At 59.5% G+C, this 20,179-nt stretch overlaps 1 protein-coding gene across 13 annotated transcripts in view; it reads right to left on the bottom strand.

Moving 5' to 3' along the window:
* Positions 1-20,179, bottom strand: part of PPFIA4 (PTPRF interacting protein alpha 4) — a 60,442-nt gene that overhangs the window by 17,302 nt on the left and 22,961 nt on the right. For 3 of the 13 annotated variants that reach the window (XM_032133091.1, XM_032133088.1, XM_032133087.1), the window contains exons 2-12: positions 16,307-17,579; positions 7,954-8,055; positions 7,683-7,847; positions 7,101-7,175; positions 5,407-5,502; positions 4,660-4,881; positions 4,104-4,250; positions 3,866-4,000; positions 3,130-3,213; positions 2,203-2,334; positions 587-649 (exon numbers count right to left, since the gene is read on the bottom strand). In XM_032133091.1, coding sequence (XP_031988982.1) covers positions 587-649; positions 2,203-2,334; positions 3,130-3,213; positions 3,866-4,000; positions 4,104-4,250; positions 4,660-4,881; positions 5,407-5,502; positions 7,101-7,175; positions 7,683-7,847; positions 7,954-8,055; positions 16,307-16,543 — 1,458 coding nt within the window. In that variant the 5' untranslated portion in view covers positions 16,544-17,579. Of the gene's footprint in view, positions 1-586; positions 650-2,202; positions 2,335-3,129; positions 3,214-3,865; positions 4,001-4,103; positions 4,251-4,659; positions 4,882-5,406; positions 5,503-7,100; positions 7,176-7,682; positions 7,848-7,953; positions 8,056-14,411; positions 14,726-16,306; positions 17,580-20,179 lie in introns of those variants that run through there. The other 10 variants (XM_032133080.1, XM_032133079.1, XM_032133086.1 and 7 more) reach the window with 10 other exon arrangements.

The raw sequence follows: 20,179 nt of genomic DNA on the forward strand, positions 1-20,179 counted from the left end.
AAGTGGGAAAGCAGCCCCTGATCCCCCGAACCATGCATGAGACACGGGGCACACCCCAAAAGGGGCACATCCCAAAAGCTCCCGTTGCTCCACAAAGCCGCGTCCCTCCAGCTTTCAGCAAGGCCACCAGGGGTTCATGCAGACCCTCCTGAGATGCTTTATCTGAGAGCAGGCTGTGAAGGCCTACGGGGCCTCTGCAAGCTGGGCATGGGGCAGATCTCCCCCCCTCTGAGGAAGCCTCAGGGGCCAAGGGAACGTGGCTGCCTGAGCCCTTCTCTAGGCACGGGAGAAGCCACCCCGGCCTCGCCGCTGTCCCCGGTGGGCTCAGGGATGGCTGAGTGTGACAGCAACAGGGAGGTGGGACCCAACATGCCTGGTGGGGAACTGAGCTGGGGCTCTCCGGGGAGGGGCGTGGCAGCTTCCATCCAGCTACTGCGTGGGTGAGTGTGCGGCCTCCTGCTGCCAGGTGCTCTGGGATCCCAGCTCCTCCCAAACTGGGGCATTTTAGGAGAAGCGAGTGCCCCTGGCTGGGGGCTGGGAGTGAGGCAGCGCTGTCACTGGGGCAGGTCCCTGCAGCCACATTTACCTTGTCATGCTGGTGTTCCTCTATCTGCTTTTGGGTATTTTCCAGCTCTTGTAACAACGTATTCTTTAAGAAAAACCAAAGAAAATAAAAGGGAACAAAAACAGGAAAGAAAAAGAGAGACCGTTTAGGAAACAGCCATGCGGCCTCCCAGGAACGGCCAGTGTGGAATTCCCGTGTGGTGAACACCTTGAAGAGGCTCCCTGGGCTATTCCTCACCTGCCTGTGCACAGGTCTCCTCTGCAAAGCTCCTGCTTCTCGAGCAGGGTGGTCACAGCTCAACCCCTGCCCCACTCCAGGGCCGGGCATGGCTGTGGAGGGCAGTGAGAGATTTCATGGACAGGGCTTGAAGGTTAGGAAATATGTCTGAGAGGAGACATCTCCTCGAGGAGCTGGATCAAGGGGAAAAAGGTCCCTTATATCTAAGCTAGGGAGCAGGCAGGAGGGAAAGGAGATGTGCTGATAGAATCACAGAATTACGGGATTGTTAAGATTGGAAAAGCCCTCTAAGACTGAGCCCAACCATTCCCCCCAGTTCACAGCTAAACCATGACCCCAAGTGTCACATCCATGGTTTTGGAACACTTCCAGGGATGGTGACTCCACCACTGTCCTGGGCAGACTATTCTAATGCTATAATTCTTTCCTTGAAAATTTTTTTCCTAATAACTAATCTAAACCTCCCCTGGAGAGTTTGTAACTGCCTGAATTAGTACTCATTTTTGGGAAGTGCTGGCAGCCAAACAGGATCATTTTTGTGCGTGAAAGACCTGGAGAAACTCTCAGGGTGGGCCAGTGCTGGCACAAAACTGGGGAGCAGGCAATGCCCTTCACAAGGTGTCACCACTGTGATCACTGCTGCTTGCTGGGGTGGGATTTGGACTCATCCCGGCAGGTTGGGTCCTGCTCTTTATCCAGACTGATGTGCTGAATGACTGGACACGCTGGCACAGCCACATTTGGCTGGGGACAGGAGGAGCAGAGCAGCGGGGGGCCAGAGCCAGCCCTGGAGGCAGCAGCTGAGGGCAGGAACCCCGAGAGAGCTGAATCACCAAGGCCTGACCTCTCACGGGCACTGCGGGTGGATCCTCGCTTGGAACCAGCTGCTCCCAGTTAATTCCATTCACACCGAGGCAGCCACAGCTCCAGGCGGCTCCTCCAGGGAAACCCAGCTCCCCAGGAGTCTGGTGGGAGCTGCTCATGGACACTGCCCCGGCTCGGAGAAGGGAAATCAGTCTGGACCTGGGGGCAGGAAGGTTTTAAGGCAGCACATGGAGGGATGGGCACTGGGACAGGATGAACGCTGCATTTTTTCCTGCAAAATGCAGTCGGGATGCTGGGCACAGGTGGCATCGGGGCTGCACCGGCAGAGACGCAGGGAGGTGAGGGAACGGAGCAGGACAAATCCTGCTGCTGTGGGAGGTGGTGGGGAGGGGGACTCTCCGGTCCAGGCGACCGGAGCAGTTCCCTGTGCTCCACCAGCCCCAGCACAGCCATGTCCTGCATGTTACCATTTCTCCAGCCCTGCACAGGCACTTCCAGCCCTGGGCCATGGCTGGAGGAGGCACGGAGGGGCTGCAGACCCCTCAACCCCCAGAGGACCCCTCCCCAGGCACTACCTTCTCCTCCAAGGCTGCCATCCTCTCCTTGAGGTGCAGCTGCAGCCGCTCATTGGACTCGCTCAGCAGCCGATCCACGGTGTCCGAGAGCCGCTTGTTGTGCTCCTCGTTCATCTTCTCCCGCTGGCGGGCCTGGGACAGACACAGTGACATCCGTGTCACATCCACAGGGGCTCAGTGCCCTCCTGCCATCCTGTGCCTGCTGTGCTGTCAGAGCTGGCCCACCAGGCCCAGCTTTTGGGGACAAATCCACCTCTTGCAGCACTGGTTGGACCCTCTGTGCTGGCTCTGCTGCTCTCTGCCACCTCCCAGCCAGGGATGAACAGGAGGGGACAGGATTTAGGGAGATCATGCATGCCTGCCCCTTAACACAGATCCTCCTGTGTATCTGCCAGGAATATCCACACTGGGGGCACCTTCCAGACCCCAATGGATACTGAACCTCTGGATTTTCAAATATCTGTCCTAGGGAAAAACCTCTGGGGGCTTCCCCAGAGGCACATCCATAATATCACCTGGGTGACCCGAGAAATGGGCTCCTGCAGGGACAGCCCAGCCCCTGGCTGAGAAGCACAGAAGGGACTGTACAGCCCAGGCCACAGCAGCTCAGCTTCCTTGCCCTTTTCATCCTGCTGATCCAGGCTCGGGGGAAGAGCTGCTGGAGCCTCTCCTTCCACCCTGCATTTGGGGTCCCAGCTTGCCCCAGGGGGTGATGCTGGGAGAGGAGTGGGTGTGGAACATTAACAGCAAATCTTGGATACCTGGGAAAGGAGAAACCACAGCAGGGTGCCATGAGCTCCTGTGTGGCTCAAGTTTAAGTGATCCTGGATGGGAAAGGATTAACCAGGCTGTTCTCCCATCCTGCTCCTGAACAGCAGCCCAGGTGTGTCCAGGTACCCAGGCACCAAGGCAAGGATCAGGACTCACCCTGGCCAGCTCCTGGTTCTTCTCCTCCAGCTGAGTCTCCAGCTGCCGGAGGTGCTCCTCGATGCTCCCGTGCCTCTCTTCTGCCTGGGAAAAGCAGAGCAGCCTTCTTGGATGATGCTCCCAAAACCATGAGGGCCCTGCTGCATCCCTGTGTCCATCTCTGCATCTCAGTCCTTCCTGGGATGCAGGGCTCTCTCCCACTGCCTGCATCCCTGCCAGGGCTCCCTGTGAGCCCAAACCAGCCCTGGCTGGCACAGTGACAGGAGCTGGAGATGCTCTGTAAGGGACTAAACACCATTCCAGAACCCAGGAAGGGCAGGGATGGCCGCATCCATCCCTCCCTCCAGGCCTGCGCCCTCCTACATCCAGCCTGGTGCTTCCTTCTCTCCTCATCCTGGAGTGGGCTCACACAAGCCAAAGGGCACCCACACCGACAGGGCCATCCCTGCCTTGGAGAAAGGGGCCAAGGGAAGGGAGCAAACCCCACACGTGCAGGACACAGCGAGAGCTTTAAAGGCGGTGCCTTGTCCCTGCAGCCGTGGGGATGGCAGGGGATAGAGAGGCAGCAGCTGGCAAGGACAGTGGGATGCCTTGTGCTGCCAGGGGCTCCATCGCTGCAGGGGGTGGCGAGACCCAGATCCTCCTCCGGTCCCATCCCTGCTCTCCTTCTCCAAGCCCTTCCCTCCCCTCCCCTCTGGTCTCTGATGTCCCCTCCAGCTCCCACCCCTGCACTTGCCTTGGTGAGCGCAGCAATGCGCTGGGCCAGCTCTGCTTCCACCTCAGGCAGTGTCTCTGCCTTTCTCATTGTCTGCTGCAGCTTCTGCTCCGCCAGCTCCAGCAGCTCCTGCAGGTGCCGGGCCTTCTCCTCGCACTGCAGGACAGCAGGGTGGGTGCTCGGCACCTCCCACCCCCAGCACCCCCTCCTGCCCCCAGCTCCCCGCGGCAGGGGGACACTTTGGGCCCAGCTTCGGTACCTGGCGGTGCAGGGACTCCTTGTTGGCCAACTCGTTCTCCAGTTTGTCGTTGAGGTCATGGATGGAGGTGGCCTCTCGCTGGGCTGCCAGGTACCGTTTCTCCAGCGTGGTGATCCTCTCCTCCATGTCCTCCTTCTGTGCCAGGGCCTGGGGGAGCCATGGGGCTGTCACACCCTGCTCTGTGACAGCATTTTGGGAACAGCAGGGCCACCCAGCTCCTTCAAGCCGGGGACACCCCGAGGCCATGGAGTGTGAAAGCCCCCCTGACACGGGGATGAGGGACAGCAGAATGGCGCAGTGATAAAGGGAGAGTCAAACTATTACAGGAAAACCCAGAGAGGACACAGGTCACTGCCCCAGGTGTCAGCACACCTGAGAGCCTGTCTGTAACCTCAGGGAAGCCCTGCTGGTGGACTTGGGGACAGTTTCCCAAAGGCAGTGGCCTCTTTTAGGGAACACCCTGCACACAACAGGAGTTCCAATCCCTTCCCAGCCCAGTGCAAGCTGCTGTGAGGTCCTGCCCCAGGCTGGGCAGTGCAGGGGGACAGGGACTCACCTCTCGGAGGTCCCTCTGGTACTTGCTGCTCATCTCTTCAGATTTGATCAGATCCTTCCTGGCGGTGCCCAGATCCTCCTCCAGCTCAGCCACGCTGGCAGCCAAGGCAGAGATTCGCTCCTTGGCCTGAACCACTTCAAAATTCTGCTTCTCCAGGAGCTCCTGCAGCTCCACCACCCGCCCGGCCTCATCATCCGGGTGCACGGAGCCATTGGAGAGACGCTGCAAGGCACCAGAGAGGGAGGTGGATGTTGGGATGCTCCAAAGCTCCTGGGTTGTGGCATTGCCTGCAGCCACTCAAAGTGAGAATGTGGCCCTGCAGGGACTCGGTGAGGGGGTGGAAGTGGAGACAGGGTGCTCTGGGACCTCCATCAACAGCCTCCACAAGCCAGGGATGGAGCTTCTTACAGGAATGATGGAATAGGGATGGCTGAGGGCTTCCCAGAGCATCTGGTGGAAGGTGTCCCTGCCGCTGGTGGGGCTTGGAAGAAAATAGCCTTTAAAATAGCCTCTCTTCCCATACAAACCATTCTGTGGTCTCTGGGAAGCAGAACTCCTTGGAGCACCCGAGCACGAGTTCCCCCCGCTCAGAAATGGCCTGTATCCACCAAGAGGGGCATTTCCCACAGGGCCGGACCCAGGGGAGAGGGAAAAAGGTTTTCAGCACCCTGGAGCCAGCAATAAGGAGGTAGGAGAAATGACAGCCTCACTGAGCAGGGTCAGAGCAGGGCTTTGCAGGGCTCTCACCTTCCAGGGAAGCTTCGGTGCCGGCTCCTTGGGCTCCCTCTCATCGCGCTCGCCCACGGCGGGCTCACGGGCAGAGCCTTGCTGCAGAGCTGCCACCTGCACGGGCACAGGGACACAGCAGTGGGACACAGCAGCAGACACCCGGGCCAGCCACAGCTGAGGCCAGTCCTGCTGCACCCAGGGCTGCAGCGGCTCCCTGCCAGAGCCCTGCTTGTGGCCAGGGGCACCGCAGGGAGCAGGGGAGGAACAGCCCAGAGCTGGCACTGCTGGGGTCACACCTGGAATCCTGGGGACAGCTCTGGGCACCTCAGTTCAGGAAGGACATTGAGGGGCTGGAGCGTGTCCAGGGAAGGGAACAGAGCTGGGGAAGGGTCTGGAGCACCAGGAGCGGCTGAGGGAGCTGGAAAGGGGTTCAGCCTGGAGCAAAGGAGGCTCAGGGGGAACCTTGTGGCTCTGCACAAGTCCCTGACAGGAGGGGGCAGCCGGGGGGTGTGGGTCGGGCTCTGCTGGCAGGGAACAGGGACAGGAGGAGAGGGAATGGCCTCAGGCTGGGCCAGGGGAGGTTCAGGTTGGAAATCAGGAAAAAATTTTTCCCTGAAAGGGTGGTCAGGCCCTGGCACAGCTTCCCAGGGCAGTGGTGGAGTCACCATCCCTGGAAGTGTTCAAAAAACAAGCAGACGTGAAACTTCACAATATTGTTCAGTGGGCATGAGGGTGTTTGGTCAAAGGGGGCTTTTCCAGCCTTAATGATTCCATGATTCTAAGAGAAAGCAAGTCAGAGATGCTGGGAAGGATCAGCACTGAGGGAGGTTTTCCTGGTGAGCCCTGGACCCCAGAGCTCCCTCCCAGTTCATTTCACTGGTTTACAGCCAGACAGATCCCGAACCCGGTGCAGCAGGAGCAGGGCATAAACACTGGCACCGTGTCCTGCTCTGATAGGGGAGGATGGGGAATGGTCCCCGCAAGGAGAGGGGCCTGGGAGCCTGGGAAATACCATGAGACTTATCCTAGGAACTGGAAAGAGGAGCAAAAGTTGGCTGGCAGAGGCTGTAGGAATGGCTCTTTCCTTTTGGGAGTAGTGGCTGGGCACAAACTCCAGGAAGGAAAACAGAGTTCATGTCTATTCAAGAACACTTATCCCTGAAGTGTCCAAGGCCAGGTTGGACAGAGCTTGGGGCACCCTTGGATACTGGAAGGTGTCCCTGCCCATGGCAGGGGGTGGGAATGGATGAGCTTTAAAGTCCCTTCAAACCCAAATGAGTCTGGGATTCTGGGATTCTGGGATTCTGGGATTCTGAGATGACCGTGGCTGGAGGTTGGAGACAGCGAAGTCCCAACCCCAGGACTCCAGCAGGGAAGGAGATGGGGGATGCAAGATGAGGTGCTTGAAGCAGTGTGGTTTGGGTCTCTGCCAAATCAGGGCAAGTCCCAAGTCACCCTCATCCCCCTGGGATGATTCAGATTCAGATTGTTTTTGTCAGTGACACGAATTTCAAACAGCAAACAGCAGGGAAATGTCACCTGCGAGACAAAAGGTTTTCAGAATCTTTACAAGGTTTCCTTAAATACAGACAAACCTTCAAGTAAACAGCAATTTTAGAACAAAAGCCTTACATCAAACCCGACCAGATGCAAATACCACATGAATTCCCAAAGGTAGTGGGGAGCATTCCCAGCCCAGCAGGTTCCCTTACCTGCCGATGGGCATCCACCAGCTGCTCCTCCAAGGTGGCCACTCGCTCCAGGGCTGCTCGAAGGCGTTCCCTCACCTGTGGGTGGGTGAAACAACGGGAAAGGCTGTTATTTATCTGGGATGAGGGTGTCCAGGATTTAGGCACGCTCCCAGGCCTGCTTGTTGGGCTGACAGCCAGGCTCAGGTGGATTCACAGGTCCAGGATCATCCAGCCCATCACAGCCGAGAGTGAAACTGTGTTGGAGACAACAGCCTGGGCCAATTCTTGGAGATCTATTGCCAGGATAGCCTGGGGAGGTCTCCTAGCAGGAGAAGGAGATGCTTGAGGCGAATGAATGAGGAGGCACAGCAAAGACTGAGCCAGGGTGCCAAATGCCACCACGCCGAGAGTGACCTGGGGGAGTTCCCTCTCCTGACAGTCTCAAACCCAGAGCATGCACTGGGCAGCCCCAGCAGCTCCTCAGTGCAGCTCTGGGATATCCAAGACACTCCTGCTGAGGGCCCCCATGTCACCTTAACAACACAAAATGGCAGGCAGGGAGAGGAGGGTTGGGAGAAGGAGAGGTCCCAGCAGCTTTCCCACCTTTTCATCCAGCGCCTTGTGATGCTCAAAGAGTGACTTGAGTGCCTTGAGCACCTCGACCTCACTGGACACCCCGGATGGCGACTGGGCCTGGCGCTTGACCACCGTCATCCTGAGGGAGCGCTCATGCCGTGACACCAGGCACTCCAGGTGCTCCAGCAGGAGCTGCAGGGGGGAGAGACAGGGGCTGTCACTGGCAGGATGGGCCAGCAGCCCCTGGTGTCCCACAGTCCCAGGAGCGAGGGCCTGCCAGCAGGGTCTGCAGGCTTACCCGGGTGTTGTTGCGCTCGGCTTTGAGCTCCGAGATCTCCTCCTCCCTCTCCAGGAGCTGCTCCCGGCAGGCGCTGAGCTCCCGCGTCAGCGTCGCAAACTCCTGCGGAGAGCAGGGTGGGCCGTGAGCGGGGACAGTGGCTGGGATGGAGCCAGCATCCCAGCCCCACTGCCGGACCTCCAGCACAGCATTTCCCATCCAAACCCAACCAGGGAGACACGGTAACACCGAGGGGAACGTGGAGAAACTGGTGGAGAGGCACAGCCAGGCCAGGAGGGGATTTATTCCTGGCTTCCCTCATGCTTTGGACAAGGAGAACACAGCATCTCAAGATTGATCCCACTTGGTTTGATGTCCAATGACACAAGGAACTGCTCTACAGCTGCAGAGGTGCTCGATGGCATTTAAAGCATTCCAGTCAAGGCCACCAGCACGTTCCCATTCCCACTGTCCCCTGGATGCAGCTCCCACCTTGGAGCCTCCCATCAGGCTAAAACTCACCACAAAGCCACAGCCGGCTAGGATGAGTCCCCTGGCCCTCAGACAGCCTCTGCCATGACCTCAGGACCTGGAATAATCCAAAACTTCCTTCCAAAAGAAAGAGGTTGCTGCCCCAATCCAGCATGTGGAGCCCCAGTGAGCTGCCTACGGGGCACCCCCAGGTCCCAAATCCCAGCTGAGAGGGATGGGGCACAGCAGGAGATGTGCCAGGTGCCACCAGCTCTTGCTGCTGCCACCGCTCCCTCCAGGGATGTGACAGCCAGCAAGGAAGAGCCATGCCCAGAGCAATGCCAAAGGAATGCTGCACACCCAGCACATCCCTCGGGACAGGATGAAAACCACAATCACACTTGTGGCTGTGTCGGAGGGGAAGGGAAACTTGCTTTGAAGGCCCTCAGATGAAGGATGGTTCACTTTCCCTTAGAAAATGAAACCCAGGCACCTGGGTGAGCCCAGGAGCACCTCCCGTTGCTCCCAGTTGCTCTTCAGTGGTGCCAAGCCCAAGCGAGGTTTTCTTAGGGTGTGAAATGCAAATGTGGGAACGCGCCATGAATTCACACCAGGTTCAGTGTTGTTGGGAAGAATTTTAAAAGCCAAAGGATTTCAGAAGAAGCTGAGAAGGATTTGATGGAGCATTAACAAACCAAATTTCAAGAGGGGGCTGAGAGCTGTTTTACAGCATGAAATTCTTTTTCACTTTAATTTTCAGGTTTAGCAAATAAAACCCCTTCAAACCGAAGCAAAGCATTGAGGCTTAGGCAGAACCAAATGCTCTGCTCAGCTCTGAGTGAAACCTCCTGCAACAGCTGAAGCTCCGAGAAATCCGGAGCTTTTGCATCCATCTGCCCCAGCCAGGTTTTCCCTCTCCCTTCCCACATCAAACCTGTCTCACTGGTGGGGTTTGTAGCCTGGGATTGGTGGGGACTGTGGTGGCACTGGTGCAGTTGAGACCCCACAGTGGGACAGGAGCCGAGCAGGTCGCAGTGAGGGGGAAGGGAAAGAGCCGCTGTCCCCATAAGCAGCTGCTTTCCTGCCTGTCACCTGCCTCAGGCCGCTGCCACCCCACACCCCTGCTCCACATCCCTGCTCCAAAATCCCTGCTCTGGCATTGCCCCAGGGCCTGAGGTCCCCAATTCCTTCCCAGACCCACTCCTGCCCCATCCATTCCCCAGAGACCACTCCAGCCCTGCAGTTATCCCTCTTCCCATCCCTTCTTAGGGACCACTCCTGTCCCCATCCATTCCTCAGGGATCCCTCCAGCCCTGGGATCACCCTTCTCCCCACCAGTTTTCCCCCAAATCTGTCACAACACCCCAAGCCTTGTCACCAACCTCTGCCATGCCACATCCCACAGCCCCCAGAGCACAGGGAACCCTCGGCAGGACCAGCTGCACCGGGGCCCCGCCGTGCCACCGCAGCCCTTCCCGGAGCCGGGCTCTCCCCGGAGCCGGGATCGCGGTGGGATCCCGGCGGGATCGGGATCGGGATCGGGATCGGGATCGGGCTCGGCACAGCCCGGCCGCACACACGTGCGCGCTCCGCGGGTTATGCAAGCGCTGCCAGCAGCTCCCGAGCATCCCTGCGGATTAGAGCCGGGCTGGGAATACCGGCGAGCAGAGAGCGGCAGGGAGATGTGCCAGAGAGGTGCCTGTGCATCGCCTCAGATTTAGGGATCTGTCACTCCCCCAATCCCTCAATACGCCAACAGACAGGCGGCAGGGCTCCAGGAGCTCGGGAAAAGCATCCTGGCAGCCGGGATGGCCCTGGGAACGTCTTCCAGCAGCCCGAGCTGTAAATGTGGGGGACGCATCGGCTCTGGGCTCTTCCAGCACCAGGGCAGGACCCTGCGGATCCAAAGCCTCTGGATCTGCACAGGTGGAAACCTCTGGCTCTGCCCCGTGGCTGGCAGGGGGCATGGATGTGGACATGGATGTTCTTCCCACTGGAGTGAACAGCGCAGGGCAGCGTGGGATGGGTGGGACGAGGCATTGGAGGCAGCGAGAGGACAGCGATGGCCAGCGCTGGGAACAGAGATCGCCAGTGCTGGGGACAGAGATCGCCAGCGCTGGGGACAGAGATCGCCAGTGCTGGGGACAGAGATCGCCAGCGCTGGGGACAGAGATCGCCAGTGCTGGGGACAGTGACCACCAGTGCTGGGGACAGTGATGGCCAGTGCTGGGGACAGAGATCGCCAGTGCTGGGGACAGTGATGGCCAGTGCTGGGGACAGAGATCGCCAGTGCTGGGGACAGTGACCACCAGTGCTGGGGACAGTGATGGCCAGTGCTGGGGACAGTGACCGCCAGCACTCAGCCTCCTCTCCCCGCATCCCCTCGCTGTGCTGGCCAGGCCGCACAGACGCTCCCGCAATCAGGATTTCATGCTGAAAGAGGGGATTAAAAGGGAGCAAATCCTCTGGAGAGAGAGGCAGCCCCGGCTGTGGCCAGTCCGGCGCACACGCGGTCAGCGGGTCACAGCCAGGGGTGGGCACAGCGCAGAGCTCCCGCCAGCCCTCCCCCAGGGCAGCTCCTCTCCGAGCCCTCCATCCCGACAGGAATGCTGGCTGCATCCTGTGCTCTGTGCCCCACATCCTGTGCCAGGCCTGCAGCATCCCATGGCAAATCTAAGAGCCCTCAGAAACTGTCCCCCCTCGGGGAAAGGCTGCAAAAATGAACATTTACACCAAAAATAGCAACAGCCCTGCAGCGAGCCAGGCCAGCAGCGAGGTCAGCCGAGTACACGGCCTGAGTGTGATGCCTTCAGAATAAAAAATAGGAATAAAACACTCCAGCACCCGCCTGCAGCCACCCCCCTCAGCCAGATGCCAGTGCTGCCACCTTGCTCTGGGTCACTGGTGGGCACCAGGCGAGTTGGGGACCATGACAAGCTGTCTCCAGCTCCTGGCTGCAGTGACACACTGTGGAGTGCAGCCTCCACCCCCATCCACACATGTGCCATGGCCCTCCATCCCAGCAAAGTGGAGATAAAGAGGATCCAGACGATTTTCCTCTGCCCTGGCCATGGCTGGGAGTCTCCCAGGCGAGGCAGAGGCGCCTGCCCAGCTCTGATAAGCTGTGGGACTAAGCAGGGACACCTATAAACAGATTAGAAAGTGAAGGAGATGTGCCTGATCTCCAGTCAAAGGGTGGACAGTGAGACACAGCCTGGGAGTCCCCAGGAGCCGTGCAGGAAGCCCAGCAGTCCAGGAAGGGGCCAGTTTGGATTAAAACCAAACCTCCACGGTGCGACTGACTGGGCTCGGCCCTGAGACCTGGGGTGAGAGGGAGCAGGCTGGAGGGATGGAGAAGGATGGAGGGAAGGAGCAGGATGGAGGGAAGGATGGAGGGATGGAGCAGGATGGAGGGATGGATGGAGGGATGGAGAAGGATGGAGGGATGGAGCAGGATGGAGGGATGGATGGAGGGATGGAGAAGGATGGAGGGATGGAGCAGGATGGAGGGAAGGATGGAGGGATGGAGGAGGATGGAGGGATGGATGGAGGGATGGAGAAGGATGGAGGGATGGAGCAGGATGGAGGGAAGGAGCAGGATGGAGGGATGGAGGAGGATGGAGGGATGGATGGAGGGATGGAGAAGGATGGAGGGATGGAGCAGGATGGAGGGAAGGAGCAGGATGGAGGGAAGGATGGAGGGATGGAGGGATGGAGCAGGATGGAGGGCTTCTGTTTACACTGTCAGAGCAGGGAGGGAGATCTGGAGCACCACACAAGGTATTGAAGTGGGATGTTGTGGACTGGGACTTGGATCTTCAGTCAGCACCAGGCATGTTGGGGGTTTGGGGTTTTCCTCCTTGCCTGCTTCAGTGGGGAAGGCACAGGGAAGAGCTGGAGGGAGGCCATGAACCAGCAGCATGGAGATGGCTGGAAGAGCAATGCGAGGTTTAAGAAGGCTCCAAGGCCTGTAGCACGGCAAAGCTGAAATGCCAAAGCCCTCGGCCCAGGGCCCCCTGGTGTCCGCCGGTGCCGTCCGCAGCACAGACGGGGATGCAGTAGGATCACACCACAGCCAGCAAAATTCCCTGTTTGTGGCAGGAGCGTGGCTGCTGCTCCAACGCACCCGAGCCTGGGGACAAACCGGCTCCAGCTGTAGGATTAATGGCATTTTAAAGCCCCTAATTGGAGTGATTGCTCCTGACGGGAGCGGCGGGGGATGTGTGGGAAGGATGCCCGTGCCGGGAAATCAGCGCTGCTGACTCGGCACGCGAGGGACAGAGCCCCATCCATCGTCTGCTCGTGCTGGCAGCCCCGTCACCCCACTTCTCCTTGTGTCCCAGGAGTGGAGCAGAACGAGGAGAAAGCCCCAAATCAGAGACGAGGGGATAAACACAACCCCGGCAGTTGTAGCATGGGATTACACAGATTAAATCCTGCTGGGTAAACCCAGGGCTTTGACCATCACCCACCCCCAGTGCTGGGCACCAGCACCTCCCAGGCCTCCTGGGTACAACACTGGGGCTCTGCGAGACCATCCATGGGGAATCGGTGTCCTCCCTTCATCAGGATGTGTATTTCCACCTGGGATTGCTCAGGGAGGAGCACTGTGCAGCCAGGAGAGCAGGAATCAAACACCTCAACATCCCAGTCTTGTGGGAGCACAACCAGCTCCAACAGTTTTCCACACAGCTGCCAGATCCCTCCATCCTTCCCCAAAATCTGGAGATGCTTTAAGGTCTTTCCCAGTGGGTGTTTTCCCCCAGCTGGGGCTGCTGAGGTTCCCATTTAGCTGCTGGTCTTTGCAAGTTAACTCAAGATATACTTTGACTGTTTGATGTCAGGACCTTCTCCAGCTCCTGGGGGACTTCCAGGGAGTTTGGGGAATCTTAGGGGGTCTGCTCACCCCAAAAAGGCCCGATCTCAGCTCTCCAGGCAGCCCCAAGAGGCAGCGAAGGTGCAGCAGAGCTTCACGGAAGGAGAAACTGCGGGAAGTTTCTGTGGCCAGTGGCAGCCTGCAGCCCTCACCCTCAGCCCTGTGAAATCTGGGAGCCTGTTCTCCCCCTGACACAGCTGGGACAGGGACTCCTGCCAAACCCCCAAGCCATGGCAGGACAGGGAGGAGCTGCATCCCACACAGGACCCTGCACTGGGAACACATCTGGATACACCCGGAGCCCTGAGTGCCGCATCCCCTGGTGCCACCTGCACCCAGGAGAAACTGAGCTGGGGGGCTGGGCAGGAGGGAGCAAAGCCAGGGCCTCGGGGGGCTGCTGAGAGCACCCAGAGCACGCTCAGGGCTTGGTCCTCGGCCACGAATTCCCTGCAGAACAGGGAGGGCAGGGGGGCTGGAGCTGGAGCTTTCAGCCCGATTAATTCGCATTCAGCACTCCCACATGAATAAATAAATCATGTAAGAAGCATTAAGGCAGCTTAGTCTCCCCAGGAAATCGCCCTGGAGTTCTGCCTTTTGGGGGCTGAGGGATGCCCCCATGGGCTGGGGGTGGGATGGCTCAGCCATGCAGCACGGGCAAGGGGGAATGGGAGCTACAGGCAGGAGCATCCCTGGAGCATCCCTGCCAAGGGGTTTGCCCTGGACAGGCACATCCCCTGCCTGCCCCACGCCTGGATCTGCACCAGACGCACATTCCCAGCCTGTCCCTTTGGATCCCGTGCCGACACAGCAGCATCCAGCTGCCACTGTGTCCTGAGAGGGTGCAGAGTGCCACCTCCCCAGCTGCCACCCATCCCAGCCTCACCAGGCAGTGCATCCCCCCGCCTGGCTGCACCCAGGGGACACTACTGATGAGCCTGGGTGCCCAATCCTGCCCTCAAAGAAGGGGTTCTCCCAGAAATCCAGCTTGCGTCCCATCCCAATGGGGTCTGAGATTGCAGGAAGCTCCTGGGCAAAAGAGCTCACGGAGAAGGAGGAAGAGGATGGGACAGACCCATGGGATGCCCCCACACAGTGCCCTGAGGAGGGGCCCACGCGTCCCAGTCCCACTTACCTGGTACATGCACATGCTGGGATTAATCCCATTGGGCAGGTGAGCACCTTTGGATTTGCTTCCCGTGTTCATGCCGAGCCCTCATGTCCGGAGGCGAGCACGGGGGGCACCGGGGGCCACCGTGCCCGGGCGCAGAGCCCCCTGCCCGCACAGGGACCGCAGGAGGCAGCGGGAGCTCCGGGAAATTCCCCATGGGATGCCCCCATTCACATCCCAGGGCCGGAGGCGGCCCCGGCCAGGCACCCAGCGGGTCCCTGTGTGCTGACCCAGATTGCTCCGAGCACACCCCGAGGCTCCGAGGGTCCGTCCCCGGAGCGGGAGCGGAGGCTAAATCCGCGCATCCCTTAATCCGGGAGGCTGCGGCGGGGCGGGCAGAGCGTCAGGGTGACCTGGCTTGCTCTCTCCGGAGCGGGGAGCAGAGGGACCGAGCCCCCAGCACGGGGGGTGGTGGTGGCACTGGATGCACCCAACACCCGGATACGTCTCAGCACCTCTCTCAGGAAGGGAGAAACTCATCCATAGGGACCCCAGGAACTCCTGGGAAGCACTGTTGGGTGTTCTGCTCTCAGCAGCTTGGGCAGAGGCAGGACCAGCCCTGCTCTGTGTACGGAGCAGCTCTTCCCAAGCTGCTTTCCTCCGTCCAGAGAATGCAGGGATGCAGAGAGCTGGCCAGCCAACAGCCCAAGCTCTGTCCTAGCTTGTGCCACCAGTTTCGACCCATTCCCCGTCTCTCCGAGGTGCTCCAAACCCCAACACCCAGGCAAGGAGGATCTCAGGTCTCAGCACTGCAGAACAGATACAAACATTCAAAGCCTCCTGCTTCCCTTCGGTGTTGGGCTCCTCCCACACCACACCCACAGTGGAGCAGAGCAGCAGTCCCCCAAAATCCCTGTTCCCCCAAGTCTGAGCCCTGGGGCACTGTGCTGTCCCACAAGAACCCACAGGGATGGTGGGCAGCTCAGACTCATCCTGCACAGCCCTGTGACACTGGGCTCATCCACCTCATCCTCTTCTGGCATGAACATCTTTGTGGAGACCAAGTCCAGGCCTCTGGAGTACCTGGAGGTGGTTCTGCAGGTGGAGGAACCAGGAGCAGAGCACCAGCAGAAGCCCCAAGGCAAGCCCTGATTCCCCAAGCCCTGGGCTGCTCACTGAGCACAGACCTCTGGCAGCCTCGCTGTCCTCTGCCCCTCTGCCCCCTGAGTGTCCCAGTCTCCACCCTGCACCAGCTCTGCCTCCAGTGTCCCCTCCCAGGACCAAGATGGAGACATAGAAGTCCCATTGCCCCACTGGGGAATGGGGCTGATGGAAAGGAGCCCTCCTGGTGAGGGAAGGGGCAGCAGTGGGGCTGCTCTGCACAGCGGGGAGGAGAGTGATGGATGGTCAATGGTGAACGGTGAGTGGTTAATTGTTAATGGCTACTGTCCCCATCTGAAGTGCCAGTGTGGGCTCAGCACTTCCTGACATCCCAAGAAGCTGCCTGGAGGCAGCAAGCCAGACCCGCTGCCCAAAATGTGCTATCTGCTCCCCAAGTGCTGTCCCCCAATGGACTGACTGTCCCCATGGGAAGCAGAGGCTCTGCATCTGCCCTGCTGTCACCCTGGGGTGTCCTTGGGGAGGTTTTGCCCCTTCTCCAAATCCGTTCCCCTGTGCACAGGGGGATTGCACTCCCACCCCTCCCCACAGTACAGAGGAGAAGGAAGCTGTCTGAGCCGGTTGTGGCTTGGCCTGAGAGAACCGACAGGATTTACTGTTGACATGAGGAGCAACCCACGTGGCAGCGTCACCTCTGTCACACCGAGCCAACCCTCGCAGAGCCGCGAGCTAAACCCCACGTCCAATGCCCCTCGTGTGCCTCAGGGCAGGCTCTGCTCATGCCAGGGGCAGGTCCTCACCTGCGGGAGTGCCGAGTTCAGCTGCCTCTGGAGCTGGTCCCGCTCCCGGAGCGTCTCCTGCAGGCGGCTCTGGGTGACAGCGAGCGTCTCGCGTGTCTCCCGCAGCGTGTCCAGCAGCTTGTCCCTCTCGTCCAGCATGTTCACCATCAGCTGCTCGAAGTCAGCGTCCGCCTCCGAGCCCTGAGGGGGCCCCAGCGGGTCCCCCTCGCTGATGGTGGGCATCACCTCGCACATCATGGCTGGGCTGGCTGGGGGAGGCTCCCGAAGGGGCTGAGGCTGTGCTGAGCACAGGTCACATCACTGCGGGCTCCCGGGGGCCAGGGGAGCCAGCATGGGAGGGGACAGTGGGGTGCTCAAGGAGGGGGACTCCCCATCCCTTCCTCCTGGGTGCTAAGCAGCAGCTGGCATCACTCCAGCAGGGTGCAGGGACGTCCTGAGCACCAACGAGGTCCTCGCAGTCACCAGTGCCCCACTCGCTGCTGGCTCCCGTGTGTCACCTCTCCAGGCTCCCGTGTGTCACCTCTCCGGGGTTCTGTGTGTCACCTCTCCAGGCTCCCGTGTGTCACCTCTCCAGGCTCCCGTGTGTCACCTCTCCGGGGTCCTGTGTGTCACCTCTCCGGGCTCCCGTGTGTCACCTCTCCGGGGTTCTGTGTGTCACCTCTCCGGGCTCCCGTGTGTCACCTCTTCAGGCTCCCGTGTGTCACCTCTTCAGGGTCCTGTGTGTCACCTCTCCAGGCTCCCGTGTGTCACCTCTCCAGGCTCCCGTGTGTCACCTCTCCGGGGTCCTGTGTGTCACCTCTCCAGGCTCCCGTGTGTCACCTCTCCGGGGTTCTGTGTGTCACCTCTCCAGGCTCCCGTGTGTCACCTCTCCAGGGTCCCGTGTGTCACCTCTCCGGGGTTCTGTGTGTCACCTCTCCAGGCTCCCGTGTGTCACCTCTCCGGGCTCCCGTGTGTCACCTCTCCAGGCTCCCGTGTGTCACCTCTCTGGAGTTCTGTGTGTCACCTCCCTGATGCCTTTCGGAGGGGCTGCGGCATCTGTGACCCACGGGGTGTTCAGAGGGGGGCAAAATGACCCTTGAGGATTTGTCCCAACAGAGACCCCAGGCCAAGAGCAGCACAGGGAGAGTCCAGGGAATGTTTGGGCTGCCTGGGCATACTGAGGGGGGCTCTGGTGAGGATGGGCTGTTGTCCCTAAAGCTGGATGAGGTGTCACTGCCAATGTGGAAACGTGTCTCCGTTGGGCATCACAGTTCTTCAAACACCCAGCAGTGACCTACGGGAGAGGGGACAGAGATCAGATCCCTTCTGCTGCCCCCAAAATGTCCAGGAACCTGCCCAGCCCCCTCTGCCCCCCATCAAACCCCCAAGAGCCGCACCAGGTGGGCTCAGCACCCACAGGAATGGGCTGTGCCAGGTTGTACCTCCTGCTCCCACTACACCAAATCCAGGATGGTACCAAGCCGCAGGAAACAGCAACCCTGGCACCCAAAACCCTGCAACTGTCTGGCATTCACATGTTCTGGGCCAGGATCCCATCCCCCCTGTGGAACTCCTGGCTGCCCAGGGCTTCTGCAGCCCCAGCGTTCTCCAGCCTCAGGGAATTTGCAGAAAATCAGGCTCTAACCTGAGTTTGGCCCAAACCTGGCGGGAAGTCACAGCAGTAAATGAGTTGAATGACTGGATTCATGTTCCCCCCTCCTCTAGACAGATGTGCTGGGCCCAGCTGTTCAGTGACAATGAACTCCAGCACCTCCTCCCTTGGTCAAACCTCTCCCAGGGGATGGAGGCAGCAGCATCCCTGAATTCCTGCACAAGCACAGGCACCAGGGATGAGAGGCTGGAGGGGAGAGGCAGAGCTGACAGTCGGACAGTGTTTAGGCTGGATTAAAGCATGGCTGGACCTGAGGACCCAGCCCTGGGGTGATGCTGGAACCCACAGCCCCACCTCCCCTTTTGCAGCCCCAAACCATCTCAGACAAGGTGCCAGGTGGGGATTTCCACTGTCACAGTCCTGTGGGGGAACTTCAGCCCTCGGCAGCTGGGTGAGGGTACCCAGCAGCGAGGGTGAGTGTGACACTGCCACCCCAGCCGCCCTGGGGACTTGCCCACCCCGGCCTCCATCTGTGCCAGGGGACAAACCATGGGCAGCTGAGCAGCAAGACACAACGTGGCAGGCCCAGGGTGAGGAGAGCTGGTCTAGTGCTGCTTCCAGGGCAGGCCCCCCTTCAGTTTTAAACTTTCCAGGTGAAACGCACAAGGACAGGTCTGAATACTCTGAGTCTGAGGATGCATCTGAGGCTGTGGCTGCCCCTGGATCCCTGGCAGTGTCCAAGGCCAGGTTGGACAGGGCTTGGAGCAACTTAGGATAGTGGAAGGTGTCCCTGCCCATGGTAGGGGGTGGGACTGGATGAGCTTTAAGGTCCCTTCCAGCCCAAGCCAGCTGTGATTCTGTGTCACTTCCCTTTCAAACCACCCCCCCCCCCACACACACACAGATGGATAAAAAGGACCTGCACACAGACCTGGGCCAGGGCAGCCTGTTCTGGTCCTTTGGGCTGGGATGAAAACTTGTGTGTCCAACAGCTCGATGGCACAGTGGGGACCACAGTGGCCCCGATCAAAGGTGACCCTTGTGAGGAGGTGCCTTTGTCACACCCAGACACTGCCAGGGTGGGGGAATCAGAACTCTGCTCTTGCGATGACATTGGCTCATCAGCTGAGGGGAAGTTTGACACAAAAAACTCTCTAAAAATAGAGAAGCTCTGGCAAAAGCAGCAGCCCCTCACTGTGCATCCTGTGTGTGATGCTGAGAGCCGGCTCCAGCACACAGGGACATAGGACAGGGCTGTCCCACAGGTGGTGACGTCCCCTCCTTTCACAGATTGGATCCTCAAGTGGGATAAAACCTGTTGTGGACATGTAACACTGTCCTGAAGCCTTGAGGGTTGTTCACACTCCATCCTGGCTGTTGGGACACGGATGTCTGGGATAACTGTGGATTCATGGGATAACTGCACTGAGGGCACCCCATCCCTGCAGCATCCACAAAAACGAGGCTGCTGGAGGAAAATGCACGGGGTGAGGGACTGTTCCAGCCCCGGCTCTCCTCGGGTTGAGTTGGACGTGAGCCGCATCCCTGTAATTAAGCAGGGAAAATGCTTTCCAGCTCTCCTGCCCCTGGTGAGCAGCCCCAGGGGTTCCCACACGTGGCTCCCTGCCGGCTTTCCTGGGGGTAAGATGTCCCAGACTCCAGCGAGATCGAGGGCCAAGAAGAGCAGAAACCAGTCCTACTCCAGGGCTAAGCGCTGTTAATTTGGGTGCAAACCCTAATGAGGTGACTTTCATGCCCTCTCCTGTGCTGTGCCTCTGCTTGAGGGACGAGCATGGAGAAGGAACATCCAGGCTGGGGAAAGTCTGGCAGCTCCCGAGCACGACTTGAATGGCAAAATGAGCCACAGGGGCACGGCCCCGCCCAGCTGCTGCGGGGGAATTGGAAGAAATTAGCAGATGAATTAAGAGATATTAATCAAGGCACGGAGGGAAGAGCCCTGCAAGCCCTCAGGGAAGGGAAATGCTGCAGGGAATGACCAAGACATAAATCTGACCAGAGAGATGATGGGATGGAAATTTATCCCAGCTGCAAAGGAGAGACCTCCTTACCATGAGGAGACTCTGCAGATGCCAGCTCCAGCAGGGCTTCCCGCACCCCATGGAGCTCATCCAAGGGGCTGGACTCACACGGTGCAGGAGGAGGCACAGATTTACAGCCACAGATTTTCTTCCTGCTTCCCCCATGGTTGAGCTCATGCACGGGTGGCTCTGGGTGGGGGGTGCTTCACAGCAAACCTGCTCCTTCCCACAGTCACATCCTGT

The sequence above is a fragment of the Corvus moneduloides genome, chromosome 24 (genome assembly GCF_009650955.1).
Source record: "Corvus moneduloides isolate bCorMon1 chromosome 24, bCorMon1.pri, whole genome shotgun sequence".
Taxonomy (NCBI): Eukaryota; Metazoa; Chordata; class Aves; order Passeriformes; family Corvidae; genus Corvus; species Corvus moneduloides.